The sequence below is a fragment of the Mya arenaria genome, chromosome 10, assembly GCF_026914265.1.
Source record: "Mya arenaria isolate MELC-2E11 chromosome 10, ASM2691426v1".
Lineage (NCBI taxonomy): Eukaryota > Metazoa > Mollusca > Bivalvia > Myida > Myidae > Mya > Mya arenaria.
The window spans coordinates 8,115,427-8,133,958 of NC_069131.1; the positions used below are offsets into that span (position 1 = coordinate 8,115,427).

Genomic DNA, 18,532 nt, shown 5'->3' on the forward strand with positions numbered 1-18,532 from the left:
GAATTCTGTAATTTCTGGTTTCGTTTCGCTGTAGTAGCCTCCCTTGGCTTCATCACACAAAACTACATAACACATTCGAATTCATACGCGCAATTGACAGATGGCGGTAAATCAAATTGAAACAGAAAAAGGGAATAATTAAATAGGCAAGTATATAATAAATGGAATAAAAATGGATAAAACGCTTGTGACCTGTATCATGTCTGCGGTCTCGACAGATACGTGTTTACACACCAAACTCGACGTGATAAAGGTCACAAGAAAAGCGTCCTATCATACTATCCTTTATATATCATTAATTGTGCATCGTAATAAGTATCTTACATTATCATTTAGAATATTTAGATCACGTTTTACCCTTATGTTTAGAATTTAATTCTATGTTCGTCATGTATTCAATCATATATTGAAAATGGTTGTTCCAACATGTATACATATACGAAAGTCAAATTATATTCTTGTACTACTTTGATAATTGCAATAGTACTTTTTTTCTGTTCATCCTTGATATGTCAATAATATGAGTCGCTCACCGCATAGTTTAGTTGTAATATTAATATATTTATATGTAAATCTAACCCAAATAAAATGTAAAGTTTACGTGTAATAAGATATGTTATGTTCTGTTGTGGTAGAATATTTTTCGGAGTTCATTTTTGTACAAAAGTATACTTACTACAGTTTTTTAAAACGTTTGGATACGAAAGTATCAGTGGGTTTCTTTCATTTTAAGAAATGGCAACTCCCGTAATAGTACAATCCAAATTATGTTTATATATAGTATTTATCAGATAAGATCCTTTCTGACGAATAAAACATGGTTTTCTTTTATAAGCGTATCGAGCCTGTACTCGCTTAAATTCACTGGCAATGTGCAGTTGACTGTAACATAGACTCTGCCTTACAATACCGTACTTTATGTTACATTCTAACTTCCTACTTAACCTTGTTTAAAGTTTAAAAGACTTTCGAGTTACCTTAAACAAGGAACCTATTCGGACTTCATGTTTCATCAATATTATGCTTTAACAAGATGAATCGATTCGCGGTGGTTTTTATTTTTACATTATACCTGACTTTGGATATATGCAAGTCTACTGGTAAGAGTTTACGTTACTTTTACATAAAAATGCGATATTAATTGGCTATGAAGTGAATTAGAATAATGTATTCTCTGAAGTAGCCAATCCTCGTTTAATAAAATTATCACTAATTGACTCAAACAATAACAGTAATTTGTTTGCCTCCAAATTCTCAACCATTTCACTACATGTGTGTATTCATTTATACTCAGTAAACCATTCTATTTTATGAAAATTTAAAGAATAATTATGAAGTCGAAAAATGCATATGTATTAAAGATATTTTTCCATATTGTGAAATGATTGTGGAAGACGAATCCATTTGTTTACTTGTTTGTCAATTGTTTCCAAGTCTAGGGATTAAATATGTACCAAGCCTGAATTATAAATATCCAATTTTTCGATCATTTTACAATATGTTGTCATGTCAGAATTAATAAATTTGAAAACACAGATTTTTATTTGTATATTATGCATTTAACTTGCGAAATTCTTATGTAGCTGACAAAATTTATATTATATTAGAATTGCATTAGATATATACTAGAAGAACTAAATCAAAGTAACAATATTATACTATTTCCTTATGTCTTTTTATTCTATGCTGTCGTACATAATTATGAGATTGTCGGACCTGCTTTACCTTTTATACCTTGGATACCTGTTTCAATGATATATACTCTATATAAATGATTTAGCGGGTGGCCATATACATTTGTTAAATAATAATGATATAGTTGTTTACATAATTGAATTACAATGCATACCGACATTTAGCAAATGAATACACCAAACAGACCAAACACATATAGATACCAAACAAACAGCAGACAATAAACAAAATAAACACACACTGAACAAAACAAACACACTGAACAAAACAGACACTGAACAAACCACGGACTCACTGGACATTTCCAATAATAACTGAATAAAAAAACATACACTGAAAGACAGACACTAAACAAATCAAACGTACAATACACAAAAAACAGAGACTGAACAATCCAAACATACACTGACTCAACCAAACATATACTAAACATACAAACAAACAATGAATTAACCAGTCAAACACTTAACAAACAAAGCTGGTACTGAACAAACTCTACAGAAACTTATCGAATCATAATAAAACATTTCAAAACACGAGCGCACACCGAACAAACCAAACAAACACTGAAACAACCAAACAGACACAACACAAAAACAGACAGTGTATTAACAAATCAAACACTGCACACAAAACTGGTACTAAACGAATACTACCGTAAATTAACAAACCATACATACATTGAACATAACAAACAGACACAGAACAAAACAAACACACACTGCACCAAACAAATAGTTGCTGATTAAACTGATAAACCAGAAAGACACTTAACAAAAAATAGAAAGTGTTATAACCAATCGGACATTGCACAAACAAACTTGTACTGTACGACCACTAGAGTAACAACTGAACAACCCATACATACATTTAACAAAACAAACAGACACTGAAGAAACCGCACAGACACTGAACAAACCAAATAGACGGTGATCAAAACAAGCTTATAATAAACAAACTGAATAGTCAGTTAACGAACCAAACAGACACACACTGAACATACGAAGATAGATGCTGAACAAACAAACAGCATGCAGACACTAAACAAAATAATCAGACGCTGATAAAATAAACATAAAAAAATAAAGAAAAGAACAGGAGCTGAAATACCCGAACCAACACTGAACACATCAAATATGCATTGACTAAACCACACATATACTTAACACTTCACGCTGACATTAAACAAACGAACAGTCTCTGCAAATTTGAATAAACCAAATATACAGTAAAACAAATCAAGCACACACTGAACAAACCAAACGAACCTGGAATAGTCCACATAAAAAACAGACAATAAACAAAGCAAACAGACGCCAAACATCAAAATGGCAATGAACCATACATAAAGTTAATGTACAAACTGACGCCGAACAATCCAAAAAACACACTGAACAAATAACATATACGGAACACACTAAACACTGAACAAATTAAACATGCACTTAACACACCAATCGGACACTTAACCATATAGTAACTCAACAAACATACACTGAACAAACCAATACTCACTTAACATACAAAGCTGATACTGAACAAACCAAACAAACGAATGAAAAGTGCAGATGTGGTGGGCTCAATCTCTCTCCAATAATAATATTCAAGCAAACTACAAATGTGAAAAGAATTTTGGGCTAGCTAGGCTGACTTTTGAGTAATTAACAAATTCATTCTTTGTTTACTTTAGTAACAGCTTTGTAAACCTAGACATCAAAACACTTTTATCCAATCTTAGCCTAGGTACATTTCACATGGACATAAAGAGTTGCCATTGTACTAGCATATCAAACCGATAAAGATGAATTGTCTGGAAATAATGAACATGTATACGTATTAATCCGTTTGGTTAAATACAGCTTAACCCAAACTCGACAAACACAATGTAAATAGAGATAAGATTATATAAAAATAGTGTTCCGTTACTCAGGCACTGCTGCATCTGCTTCACCCCATCCGATATCTTCTCTTTTTTTAAATGTAAATTTGTGTCTATAGTATTTCGTACAGTTTCTTTAAAGAAAACACGTTACTTTCTTATATATTTGATTAGACCAAAAATAATTTAATCCAACCTCTATTACATTTATTTCGATAAAGCGGCCTTAGAAACAAATTCCCGTTAATTTGTTTGTGTAGATTTAATTATGTTTTATGAGTATGTAAATACTCTGACGAACCTAATCCAAAGCTACGACCATCGATGGTAACTTATGTTATCGAGCTGAAACTATATTTCCATTTTAGTTACAATGACCTAGACGAACATCAAAAGCAATTCCGAGATACGACTTCACATACGCTACTTACACATTATGTTTCATCATCACTATCCATAGATCCTCACTTAAGTTGTTGAGCGGAAACCATTTTAATTCTTTCAGTAACAATGATCTTGCCCTTTACCCCAGAAATCCAAAATCAATCCAAATATATGCCTTAACATAAGCTACATACAAACTAAGTTTAATTACCATTCAACACTGCTTACTAAAGTGAAAGAGCGATAACAATTGCTCTATTTAGTCACAATGACCTTGATCTTGACCCCACTAACACCAAAAGCACAAAAACAATATATCAGACATTAAGCAAGCAATACAGACATTGAACAAAACAAAATATGCTAAACAAACCAAAAATACACTAAAGTTTTAACAAACCAGACACTGGATAAACTATAAAATGCGTTGACCAAACGAAACAGACACTGTATAAACCAGACAGACTCTGAACTAACACGCTATAAAAAGAAACGTACACATAAACAACCTACATATACTAAACAAACCAAGCAAACACTGAACAAACTAAACAGATACTAAACAAATACAACAGAAACTGGGGAACACAATACACTGAACAAACCAAACAGACACTGTACCAATTGACACCACGCCGATGACGATAAGGCCACGCCTACAGTGACACGTGACCCATAAGTAAGGGTCCTCCGACATGAACACAGAAGCAGACGACTGACATAATTTATACTTGTAAATCAGATAAAAAAAATGCATGGAACATGGTAAAACATAGCAATAAAAGCAAGTATAACAGTAAATTAGTTCATTATCATTATTAATTGAATTCAATGTTTGATTCAGGTAGATATACTTGAATGTCTAAACTTTAAATGAATTACAATAATTATTTATGAATAACATCTGAGCTTTATTACAATAGAAATGCAGTATCTATTGTTAAACTCAAGTTTAGGGAAACAAAACATGTATTAATTTGCTTTACAAAAGTCAACAATAAACGTCGATTGTTGAGATCAAATGGATGTTACTGTTTACTTCATTTCTCCATCAAAAATCACATTTTATACAAGTTTAGTGAATTATCATTATTGATATAACTACCATAATGTTTCTCTCAATGAAATATCCGTATTAAATGAAATGTAATATTGTTCTAACAAGCAACATACATGTAGGAGTTAAAAGTGAGCATAGTCATTATAAATGCACAGGTTAAACATTAATTTGCTTCTTTTACGAAGATAATGTTTTATCTATACAGTACGTATATTCTTTTTGTGACCTTTAGCTATATGATTTTAGATCTTTCAACTAAATAAATAAAAAAATGCAACTCAAATCAACTGAATTGTCATTTTCAACACTACTTACTAAAGTTAAGGAGCGAGAACAATTGCTCTTTTTGAATGACACTGAGCAGACCAAACAGGCACTGAATAATCCAAACAGATGCTGAACAAACCAAACGGGGACTTACAAAACCAACACACACTGACATAACAAAACATACACTGAATAACACACACATTCATTAAACAAAACAAGATGCGCTCAACAAATCAAATGAACATTGAACAAACAAATCAATCACAGTAAAAACGCAGGTTACACTAAATACACTAATAGTTACTGAACATTCACAACAGAAACTAAACAAATAAACAGACAAACTATACAAAACTTAATCAAACCAGATGCCAAGCAAACCATATAGACACAATAAAACGAGACAGACAATAAACAAACTACACATATACTGAAAAAGACAAATACACACTAAACAAACACGTTATACACTGAACAAACCAAAAACACACTAAACAAATCAAATATACACTGAACAAATTAAATATACACTGAACAAATTAAACAGACACTAAACAAACCAATTAAATACTAAATTTTGAACAAACGAAACAGACAGTGACACAAAAACAAGAAAGACACTAAACAAACAAACACTAAAAGATAATTAATTAATTAACTTTTTTGCTTTAGAACTGCATTGTAACAGTTAGTGAAAACAGTGGAGTTCACGATTTTCGAGATCTTAACCTAACAGACTCAAAACCGTCGCACTTTTTTTAAACTATCTTAAATTCCATACAACAAAATCAAGCTAAACACACTTTTTTCTCTTTCTGTACAAATTGTGGGGCGAGTGTTTATACGCATGTTCAGCAATCAGGAGCAGTTTAGTGAGATACTGTTCTAACCCGTGATGACTATTTCGTTTATACCAGTATCAACAGGCAATGATATGGAGTTGCTAACGTCTTCATGATATATGAATACTCATTTGGGAGTCTTTAAAAATACACAATTGCTAGTAATGTCGAAATATATTTTAAAGTTTATTATGATCGGCGTCAGATGTCAGTGAAAGTAAGAACCAATTAATGATTAGACGTCGCTTGGTTTTAAGGCCCTTCGTATAACCTACGCATTTTAATCAACCTTTAAAGTCCGTTTATGTCTGTTTGATAGAAGAAACTTAGTGTTTGAGTTCCCATACTTTAATAATGAATTTTAAAGAAAACGTTTTCGCCTTTCTTGTGCTTGTTATAAACATAAGATATGCATGACATTCGACAGTGTTATTGATATTCGTACGTATCGTACACTGTACACTATTATTTGAATGTATTAATGGCGGGATATCCACTGACAGCGACGGAACAGCTAGTTGACAGGAGTTGTATTAGCGACGATAATTGGGATCACAATTAGGAATACAAACAACGGCGACGGAAAATCAAACAGTACCGTCGGAGTGAACAAACGCAGCTGAAAATAAATCACGTTGGGAGCAGACATTTCGGCAATGGTGCAGAAAGAAACAAAAAACAACAACGACGAGACGAGTTTAAATAATTAAATAATTAAAGAACTTAAAACAACAACAACAATAACATGAGTGTAATCAATGGCGATGGGAGGGTAAAAACGCAAGTTAACATACGAACAAAGAAATAAAACCGATAAACATCCTTGTTAATTCATCGGTAATTCTAGAAATAAATATCTCATTTTTAGCATCTTATATGATTTTAGAAATAATTGAAGAAATGGATATATAAATCTGTAAAATAAATCTTTTTTCAAACAAATTGCATTTATTTGTTTCTGGTAAAATATGTTTCAAAACAATGCTACAATAATGTCAGAACATTTTTTTTTAATAGTAAAAAGTTTTGGAAACGAAACGTGTGGCTATTAACTATTTCGGTTTATTAATTATCTGTATCTTATCGGAAATGCTATGATGATTTTCTTGCTATTAAGTTTACTTGCATGTATTTTTTGACACGCTGAATGTATTGTAAAACATAATGCTGGCACGAAATTAATTTTATAATGAAATTTGTTCCAAACTTAACTTACACTTGTTGGTCACACGAATGCCGTATATAATTCCTCATAAAGCGGATACATATTTCCAGGTCGCTAATTGTAAATGTATTGCTCGAAGCAACCATCACCGCGTCTGCTACTTAAAACTTCAACCTTAGCCTTTCAGTCGTACTGTGAGGTGCACATATATACATACTGCGATAAATACACGATGTGCAATTTATTACCGAACACACGCACGCGCGCGCACACATACACACACACACACACACACACACAAACGTATGCACGCACGTACGCACCAAGCACGCACGATATTGTTTATTTTGATCACAGTTATTTAAGTATCTGTCTAGCTTTTCAGCTGTTACAGTAATTGAATCATTATTTGGCATAAGCGCTTTCATAAAATAGCGTTTAAAAACCTTGACGAGATTTTCATTCGAATATGATATCATTTTAACTATCATCTCATTTGAAATGTCTGGCGTTTTACTCCTTCTGTTTCTCAGCAGCTTCATTAAAAAATCAAGCTCACCAACTTTTGTTTTTAATATCTTAGCTGATTTCACTTTGTTCGTCAAAAGTCACCCTTTGCTATTTAGTTGCGGAGAGATGTATGCTGAATATTATCTGGGAGCCCTTCTTCAATCACCAGTCTTTCCATGTAACAAGCCTTGTAGTGGGTGGCATTTATGTCACGGAGGCAATAGGGTTGAGCCTCATTTTTGAATTTAAATTTGAGAAGTGACATATTCAGTTTTGAGAGTTTTACTTATTACGTTGCTGAGAACGTAATATTATCCATTGTTGGTCTAAGCGTTGCTGAGGCCCCCGTTTATTGCTTCCGTATAACAGTGGCTATGTTCTGACACGCTACATTGCTGTGTTGGGATGTAGCTGGACGACATTTTACTTTTCCGCAATATAAAACAGGAAGTATTTAGATGTATTTAGATGTTTTAACCTCCGATGCGGTACATGAAAGTAATCCTCTGCAAAAGTTGACCCAAGTCAAACGTTTGAGGATAAAAACCTTAGTCATATCACTAATTACTTTTCCATGTATCATGTCGAACATAAGGATATATATGTGTTATTTTGTAATAAAATACCAAATAGTGGCTACAAAATCTTTTAAACAGTTTTCATTGTAAATATCACTAAAGCGTATCGTTTACCATACCAGTATTATATTTAGGATCAATAAATTGCCACTCGCATCATAAATGATATAACACTCTGTAGCGAACTTCCTGGTTTGAATTTAACATTGTGGATACATGTCTATGAATTATACAAAAAAAATGAGCTTAAAGCTGGATACAAAAAGATTGCAGATAAAGGCTAAAAACGTTCTTTTGAAAATAGTATTATTCGTTTGCTTCGGATTTTGTCTGTGCGGGGGTAAGCTGAATATTATATTGTACAAATATTGATTAAATTTTCATAACAGTTTTGTACTAAAGAGATATGTAAACACTTTTATAGTATGGTGAAATTCAAGTAATCTTTAAATCAAGTTATATAGTACAGATATGCGTCGCCTCGATTTTATTAGGTAACATGCAAACGTGTACAAGAAAAACAATAAAGTATTTTTTTCAATCGCTCTGCAAGTTGCCCAATATGTAATTTTAAGTCTAATGACATGCTGTCTCAGTAGCTAATGCGGCACTGACTTCGTAATTGTTACGTATATTCCCTGATAAGAAATAGTTCGCCGATATGTTTGCATGTTCCTATGAGCCCATGGCGAATTATTTGTTTAACTCTTACTTTAACAGTATATATAATATCTCATAGTTTATAATTACTCTTCAACGAAATCTCTTGAGTAAGCGGTTTATATATCTCGTGTTGATCATTGTGGCTTTAAACAATATCAACGTTAAAAAAGAAACAAATGAGTTACTATTCTGTCAATCCTTTTGCGAGAAATCACATTCAATAAATACCTCGATCTTATTTCTTCCTCGATATTATCCATATCTTCTGGGGCATCTTCTGTTCTTGCGCTAATAAATCAAAAATAAAATACTACAGAACTTCACAGGAAAGGTTGGGAATAATATAATTCTTCACTACTACTTATTTGTTTTACTGTTTACATTACATTTCAGTAAGGTGTCTCATATAATAATCTTAATGTAAAACATACCAATTTTAGTTAAAACAACACACTTATCAAAATAAGGTATTTTCTAACCATATTCTTCTACTGAAATATCCGTTTAATGTTTGTTTGTTTTCTGTTTTTGTGTGTTTTTATCGTTTAATATCAATTTAAAATATGCATTTCGTCTGCTTCGTAGGAAATAACAGAGTGTGTTGCATTATATTACCGAGATTCAGTGAACACGATTGGACATTACACCAAGGAAATATTCCATTCAATATTCCTTTATCAAAATAAAGATGTTGATTTTAAAAAAAAATGGCATTTATGTCATTTTAAACAATAATTTGTTCAGGTTAACATATATAATTTTGAATTTGCGAAGATGCTGTTTAAAGTTAAACTACTTTAACACACCCATACCACAACTGATTAAACAGTCCACACTTATACACCAAAGAACACATTTACTTTGTTCTAAAACACAAGAAAGGATACACCGTACAATTCATCATGGGTTTTCTCGAAAAGTATGGGTTACTAGTGAATAAGTGTATACCATTGGAATAAATATTGTTGCACGTGATACACGAATAAATCGATTCGAAAGAACTTTGACTTGAACTAAGGCTGTATCTCTCCTTTGGGTACAAGATGAGTTTTGCTCTCTCATTTTCAGGCATACTGTAACACACATACTGAAGTTCATCTCCCTCCGGGAACTAATTGGCCGATGTATGATCATTAAGAAGCAATTAATGAAATAAAAAGTCATTTCACCTTATTTGATTGTTATTCATTTTATTTAAGTATATAAAGTTGATATCGTTGAAACAATTAAAATGTTTAAATGATTTGTTTCGACTTGTGTTAGTCATACTAATATGGTATATTTTCTTAAGGTACCCAATGCGATTCCAACTGCATTGAATGTGACAACAGTGGGACCTCTGGATCATGCATTAAGTGCAACGACGGCTTTTATCCAAACCAGTTTAATTGTCAACCTTGTACTTATCCAAATTGCAAAACGTGTTCTAATCCGTCATATTGTGACTTATGCAAAGACGGTTTTTGGGGTGTAACCTGTATTGCAACATGTGCAGAAGGGTGTGTTGATAAAAAATGTAATACTACGAACGGCTTTTGTTCATGTCGTATGAACTTTTTCGGAAATAAATGCGATGGAAAATGTTCAGACAATTGCGTTCCTTCCACTTGCTTTAGTGATAGTGGTAATTGTGTATGTAAACAAGGTTATTTTGGGGCATCTTGTCGCTCACAATGTGGCGAACTTTGCGCCGATTGTACAAATACCACGTCATGCTCATTGTGTGAAACAGGAAAGTTTGGTTGTACGTGTCAATCCCTTTGTCAATGCGATGGCAATGCAAAATGTGATATTATAACAGGTGTGTGTCTCCCTTGTGGAACAGACTGTTTGTCTTGCAATAATAACGTGTGCTCTTTATGTGTAACTGGAAAATATGGAAGTCGATGTGAGCTAACGTGCTCGTCTACTTGCTATGATATGTGTGACATTGAAGGAAATTGTAAGTCGTGTGTGTCAGGGTATTTTGGTCATCGATGTGAATTTGAATGCAATTGTGAGTTTGGGTGCGATCAACTTCAAGGCCACTGTTTGAATGAAGCTTGCCCAATAAATTGTAATGGTACCTGTGATGATTCTTCACAGACATGCTATTCATGTAATCGTGGTTATCACGGACCTTTTTGCAACTTAACGTGCCCTGGTAAATGTGCTGATTCACGTTGTTATACAAATGGTAGCTGTTTGTCTTGTGAATCGGGATATTACGGTAACAGTTGCAACATGGAATGTCAACAGATGTGTGAAAGTAATAAATGTCGTCAAAATGATGGATTATGTGAGGTCTGCCCTGCGAACTGTGTATCATGTGAGTCCAACACCGCTTGTACCCGTTGCAAAGAATCTAAGTATGGACAAATCTGCCGTTTATCTTGCAACGACGAGTGTACAGATAAAATGTGCAATATCAAAGGTGTATGTTACAATTGTTCTTCGGTATCTGCTTTTGGTAGTTACTGCAATCATGACTGTTATTTGTCTACATGTGAGAGATACACAGGTGCCTGTAATAGCTGTAAAAATAACTCAGTGTTTGGAATGTTTTGTAATGAAACATGTAGTCCGTTTTGTCTTGGTAACGAATGTAAACGAGAAATTGGCGTTTGCTTAAACGGATGCTGTGACGGTTACTTTGGAACTAAATGTGATCAGGAGTGTTCTCAAGGATGCCGAAATAATTCAGGAACAATATGTGATCTAGAAGGTACATGTCTTAGAGGATGCACTGAAGGATACCTTGGCAAAAGATGCAAATCAGGTACAAAGCTCAAAGTGTGTAATTAAATAATTAGCTTGCAAAATCCCGAAAATAAAGATATCAGTAAAATTTCCACTGAACTAAAACTTACACAGTAATAAAACATGGTATTTGATGTATAAGCATAAAGGAAAATGTATTAAATTGAATATTACATAAAATATGTTCTAATTCAATGTGTACGTATTTGGAATGTTGCATGAGTCTTTAAAATACACCTTATTATGTTAATATTCAATGTCTTGTATTTTACACGGTTGTTTTAAAACGTATACGAGTTTGCTTCAAATCCCGTGAACGACTATAGTGAGGTATTAATAGGACTAAAGGAGAGCGAGAAGACCTTAACGAAATATAGAACTAGAATAATATGGATATACTGTATTGGTGAACATACTAATTTAGACACTATCTTTGGTAATATTATTACATATAGTCGTTCCATGGGAGCTATCCTTAAGTAATTTAAGGCATAATGTAATAACAAAATCCCGCAAAATACAAATTTTATTCACATGCCATGGTAATATATTACGAATATAATTACGATTGCACTTAAACAAAGGTATTGGCGGTTTAAATTTGTAATTATAACCATATAACCCCGTAATTATTTATACCTAAACAAAAGTTTAAAGGTTAAATGCTTTACAAATATCAACATTTTACTGGTCAAAAGTCAGCGTTGTGCAGTTGACTTTGGCGAAGGAAGTGTTTCACTTAAAGCAATGCTTTAAACATGCATCAATATTTGAAAAAGACAATGCAACATTAATCTACACCGACTGTTTACACAAAAAATGGTCCTTTTCAGCGTTACTTTGGTCTTAACGTGTTATAAAACACATGAAACTTCAAATAAGGAATAAGGAACTCAATTTGATTTTCTAATTCAAATGCTAAAAAAGAAAACACGCGATGATTTATTTCCGTGTTGACTACTTATGTGACAATGGTCTTCACAAGAAGTTAGCCCAAATGTATTATCTATTTAAGCTGTTCTCATTTTCATGCAACAAACTGCAGTGGCCGTACATTGTGGTATTCCATAAGTCGCCATTACGCGTGTTAAAATACTAAAACATGGTTTCATGTTCATTTGTTATAAACACTTTCCATTCGGAATATGGAAATTATTAAAAACAGAAAACCACTTATCACCCATATTATGTATCCAGCACAGCATTGGTCGTTTTATTACTCACTTGATCCACATTTGATTATGTATCTTTGTAAAAACCAGTTAAGGATAGTTAAAATTTAGTCTTTAAGACTGGTGGGTATAGAATACGTGTTCTGTTAAGAACAAATATTATTCTTCCATTGCAGCAGCTGTCGATCATATTTTACCAGGAAACTTTATTACAGCGTCTCATAATTCTAGATTAATAATGATTTCATCATGGGTTTTAGAAGGCCATAACCAACAAACGGAAGAAATTACCTCTAGTTCTGTGATCGGTGGAGCGGTTGGTGGTGTGCTTGGCGTGTGTGCCATCGTAGCGCTAGTTGTGGTTGTCCTGGTATTGAAGAGAAAGGGGATTATTTGGTAAATATTTTCTCATGAAAACATAACGTTTAAGCCATAAAGAATTACAATATTTCATTTTTCTCATAATACTTAACTTCAGCGCTGTGTTTTTGATCTTTTTTATGTTACGATTATTATTATTGAGATCTTGTTTTTCATAATTTTAAAAAATTGTTTAGGTACGACAGTTAAGAATCAATATATTTTATTATACAAATCTACCGATTTAAAAACGTGAAATAGAAAAGAAAGGACATCGTTGAACTCAGTACCTCTAGTTCTGGCGTCAATAACTGTATCAACTACACTTCTTGGGACTTATACGAGGTGGATATAAGATTATAAACACATGCTTTAACGGCGGCGGAATTTGTCAAGTTGTTAAGGCAAATTTAATCTTCAGTACTTTAGAACAATGTTTTCATGTTGTCGACGGTTTCCGTTACAAGCTCTTAGGTAATTAGAAGTGTTAAACAGGTCCAGTTTACCCTTTTCTGTATTACATCGTTTTTAAATATCAAATGAGAGCGAAACCTCCGGAATACCCTTTCAATTGATAGTTTAACGTCTTCCTGTGCATTTTCAGGAAGGAGAAAAAGAAGACCTATGAGGATATATCACCTGGAAAAAGCAAAGATGAACCGTACACAACATTGGCGGTTGCAAGCACGAGTATACACATTTTGTTCCTTGTATTTTTGTTATACTGTCAGTGGACAGTTAATACATCATAGTAAGAATTCAGTGACAACATGTTACTCCTTATAATTTGAACTTTTATCAAAAGCAATGCTAACTGTGACTACAGTTGAGTTTTCTGGTAAATTTCAAAGCCTTGCCTTCGAATACCACAGGTATCAGAATATCATTTTATATAACGTTTTCAGATACATTTGTTTTTTGAAGGTGCTTATTTGGCGCCTGCATCTTTCAGTTTAAAATGGTACAGAGAGTTTTCAAAACTATTTTGGACAATAAAATAGAGATTATATGCAAAACTAATAATTCCTTTATAAAACAATCTTATCAAAATACGCGGAAGTACAGAATAATAATAAAAAAATAAACAATTTCAGTGAACTTTGCAAAAATGTATGAGATCGCAAGTTTTGTTGATACTTGCATCCTTCCACACTAAATTGTATTAGATTTTAGTTAATAAATACAATCATTTCCGTTACAGCCGAGTACGAAATACCCGATTCAGAGCCAAGGTCCGAGCTGACCATCGAAGGTGAAGACAACAGAGTGTATTACAATGATGAGGGGGCCTACTACAAGAATGTCGGGGAAAAATGTTCATAAAACATGAGAATGTACACAGACAGATAAAGCACAAGTGTTTGTAGTATGTTTCCAGGAGTGTATATTTAAATAAACGCTTACCTTAGTTATCAGTGCTATCTTTGTTTTAACTTCATTATGAGGGTTCTTATGTAAACTGCATAGTCAAATTATAAATTGTTTCGAGTCATCAAAATAATCTTGTAAATCTACAAGAACGTCTCGTTTCAACATTTGTATTAAATAACTTATGCTATGTTTATTACAAAAAAATTGGATGCAAAAATAGTCTCAATCCTATGTATGGAGCAGAGCTATGGGGACTGAAGTATATGAAAACAATTGAAGCTGTAAATATTCATGTTTGAAAAAGATATATGGTGGTTTCTCCTAGTGGTTGTTAGGATGCAGTGGTAGCTGACTTAGAGAGATACCCTATTAATATTTTGTCTGCTAAGCGTTTAATGAAATATTGGGTCAGAATATTAATTACGTATAATGATAGATATTTTAAAAACGTTAAGATATTTTTTTATGATAACATTGGTTTTCAATCGTAGAAGCCAAACATGAAAACTAATTTGTATATTAATAGGTTTTGATATTTATGAGACGACAAAATGTTGGTAATCAAAAAACTGTTAGCTTATCAATATGTTAAACGGCTTAAAGACCAGTTAAAACAGACATGGTTAAAAAAAGTTTCATAAATAGCAAATTGTTTGATTATGAAAATCTTAAGAATAACGATGAAGTCGAAAATTGCAAAGGTATGATAGATAAGACCAAATTAAGAAGTTGTTTTGCCAAATGTAGAAGTTCCTCTAATAACCTAGTTATGAAAGGGGGAGGCATTATAAACTCGAGCGAGAAACATACACGGAACAAAACAAACGGACACTGAACAAACTAACCAGAAACTGATCAAACAAAACAGACACTGAATAAACGAAGCAGACACGTAAGAAACAAACGGACACTGAACAAACTAAGCATACACTAATCAAACAAATCAGACACTGAACAAACGAAACAGACACAGAACAAAACAAAAGGACACTGAACAAGCGGAACAGGCAGTGAACAAACTAAACAGACACTGAAAATAACAAACATATATTAAACACACAAAACAGACACTGGACAAAACGAACGGACACTGAGCAAACGAAACAGACACTGAACAAAAGAACCAGACACGGACCAGATGAACAGACACTGAACAAACCAAACATACACTAAACAAATGAAACACACACTACAAAACGAAACAAACACTGATCAAATGAGACAGACATTGAACAAAGCAAACGAACACTAAACAAATGAAACATTCACTAAACAAAGCAAACATACAGTAAATCAACCAATCAGACACTAAACAAATACAAAAGACAACGAATTACCCATTAAACATTGAACAAACAAAGCTGGAACTGAACAATCACTACAGTAACTGATCAAATCATAAAAAAATATAAAACAAAACAAGCAAACACTCAACAAACCAAACAAACATTGAACAAACCAATAGTCGCTGATCAAACGAAGCATAAACTGAATAAACCAAATATACAGTTTATGAACAAAACAAACACTGAACCAACCAAACAGACACTAAACGAAAACAGTGACAGTGTATAAACCAATCAAACTCTGCAAAAACAAAACTGGTATTGAACGAAAACTCTACAGTAACTAAACAAACTATACATACATTGAACAAAACAAACAGACACTCACGCAGAGAAACAACACAGACACTCAACAGATGAAAATAGATACTGTATAAACGAACAGCATACAGACACAAAACAAATTGAATATTTTGACAACATTTTGGACAACAGTGTATTTATTATTATTATAATTAAATAACTATTACATATTTGACGCGATACGGGGACAATCAAATCGTAGTACTAATACTAGACAATTGACGACAATATATGCCAAAACTCGCCAAATATCGATTAAAGTCGGCCATTATGAGTTTCCGCCGCTTTGATTGGTTGTAAAACCCTCCAAATACAGGATAAGAGAAATGGACCATTTTTATTGGCTGTCGATTCTCGCTCATATATGAGAAATACCGACTGGTTTGAAAAATATGTGCTTCGTTTAAAACATATTGGGAATTACTAGCCTTTTAAAAACTTCAACTACTTTGTACGGTTTGATATTACAATTGCATTTAACCTGTTTGTTGATATTATGATAATTATCTTTTTGAAAACCGACAAGATGGCAGTGTAAAGGTGAAAAATTTGAACTTTTGGTAAACGATTCACGAAAGAAAGACAACAAACAGGCTTCCTTAGACAGTACAGTGCTTTATTCATAAGTATGTGCAATGTCACAAAAGGATGCATGTCAAAATCAGCAAAGTCACGTTTTATATTAACTCCATAATGAATAATACAGTTTTACAATTTAGAATAAAAAGAGGAAACGTCTACCAGAAATCTTATTCACATCAGAAGTCAAGTATAATGTAAACGAAACAACCGCCATTAAATGGATGAAATTCATCTATTAAAACTTAAAATACAACTTGAACACTATTGATGATAAACAAGAAGTCCGAATAATTTACTTGTTTAAGGCAACTTAAATATCTTTAAAATTACACGAACCAGGAAGTCAGGCTGTTACAGGTGAAACAAAGTCTATGCTACAGTCAACTGCACATCTCTTAGCTTAAATCTACGGATATTTGTATTGCATTTAAGTGTCTTTTGAAAGATATTGTCTTTTTATCTGATAAATAATATACTTTAATGTATGTTAAGCTATAAATGATAACGGTGTTGACATCTATAACCATTTCCTTAGCATAAATACAAATTTAAATTGCCGATACCTTTGTTTAAGCGAGACATTCATATCGAAGAGTTAAAAACCTACAATATATATCCGTGTGAATAAAAAAGTTATGTTGCGGGATTTTGTTATAGCGCTTTTATTTACTATGACGAATAGCTTCCATGGTACGAAAACATGTGATAATGTTACCAAATCTGTCTTTATCAATATGATTGACCAATACAATATATCCATACTATTCTATTTTGATATGTTTTTGAGACTCGATCCCGGTAAACGATATTACACTATCAAGACACTGGTTACCTCCGTGTAAAATACAAAACCTTGATTACTTGTATAATTATGTGTGATTCTAACACCACATGCAACATTCCAAATAGTCAGGCTTTGAATACGAACATGATGTATGCAATAGTTTTTATAATATATTTTCCTTTTTTGATCAATTATCATTTTTTCCTTCTCTAATATTTTTCAAGGTAATTATTTAAACACATATTTATAGTTTATCGAGACCTTATTTGCATCATTTACCAGCGCTGCCTCAAAACAAATATTTCTTCTTTATCACATGCTAATCCTAAAGTATTTCGGCATCCTTGATGTAACAAGTTCTTATTGTCTATTCATCTTTATGGGTATGGTAATAAGTAATTAATTAAGGGTTTCTTTATGTTCTTTTATTTAACAGCTATAAGCTGGTTCACACGAAAACTCGTGCACTGAAAAAGCAAGTTAAAACAATAATTTAGAATTGCAATATAAATCAATAGTCAATCTCTATCATTTCATTATGTACAATACAAAGCGATCATCCATTAATAAACAATACAAACATGATACAACGAAATATATTACATGACAAACATGACATGAATATTATACATAAATATCTTGCCAGTATGTGGTACTGAACACTTTCGTCATATTCGCAATCTCACAGGTGTGGTATTGTTACTTGCCATTAACTTATGTTTAAAGGGCGAGGGCAAATTAATACGTATTTTATTAATTAACTTTTGCGTATAGTTCGACATTTTGGTTAAAAACATTCTAATAACTTACCTTAAGTTTATATATGAAA

The 18,532-nt window shown here is 32.6% G+C and overlaps 1 protein-coding gene across 3 annotated transcripts; it reads left to right on the forward strand.

Annotated features, from left to right (window-relative positions):
* The first annotated feature begins 992 nt into the window (after positions 1–992).
* LOC128207046 (multiple epidermal growth factor-like domains protein 10) lies at positions 993–17,420 on the forward strand. Of its 3 annotated transcripts, XM_052909858.1 has the most exons (6): positions 8,570–8,723; positions 10,115–10,170; positions 10,338–11,804; positions 13,218–13,353; positions 13,922–14,007; positions 14,519–17,420. In XM_052909858.1, the coding sequence occupies exons 3-6, from the start codon at positions 10,595–10,597 to the stop codon at positions 14,638–14,640; spliced, it is 1,554 nt and encodes a 517-aa protein (XP_052765818.1). In that variant the 5' UTR covers positions 8,570–8,723; positions 10,115–10,170; positions 10,338–10,594; the 3' UTR covers positions 14,641–17,420. The 3 variants fall into 3 exon arrangements, with proteins under 3 accessions (XP_052765819.1, XP_052765818.1, XP_052765817.1); XM_052909857.1 differs by lacking the exon at positions 10,115–10,170; XM_052909859.1 differs by lacking the exons at positions 8,570–8,723; positions 10,115–10,170; positions 10,338–11,804 and adding an exon at positions 993–1,100.
* Positions 17,421–18,532: the final 1,112 nt, after the last annotated feature.

Bases quoted from the DNA above. Each gene is read 5' to 3' on its own strand.
- LOC128207046 (XM_052909857.1), top strand. From the start codon at position 8,600: ATGTCTATGAATTATACAAAAAAAATGAGCTTAAAGCTGGATACAAAA. The intron at 13,354-13,921 runs GTAAATATTTTC...GTGCATTTTCAG, and splicing joins AAGAGAAAGGGGATTATTTG to GAAGGAGAAAAAGAAGACCT. The intron at 14,008-14,518 runs GTATACACATTT...TTTCCGTTACAG, and splicing joins ATTGGCGGTTGCAAGCACGA to CCGAGTACGAAATACCCGAT.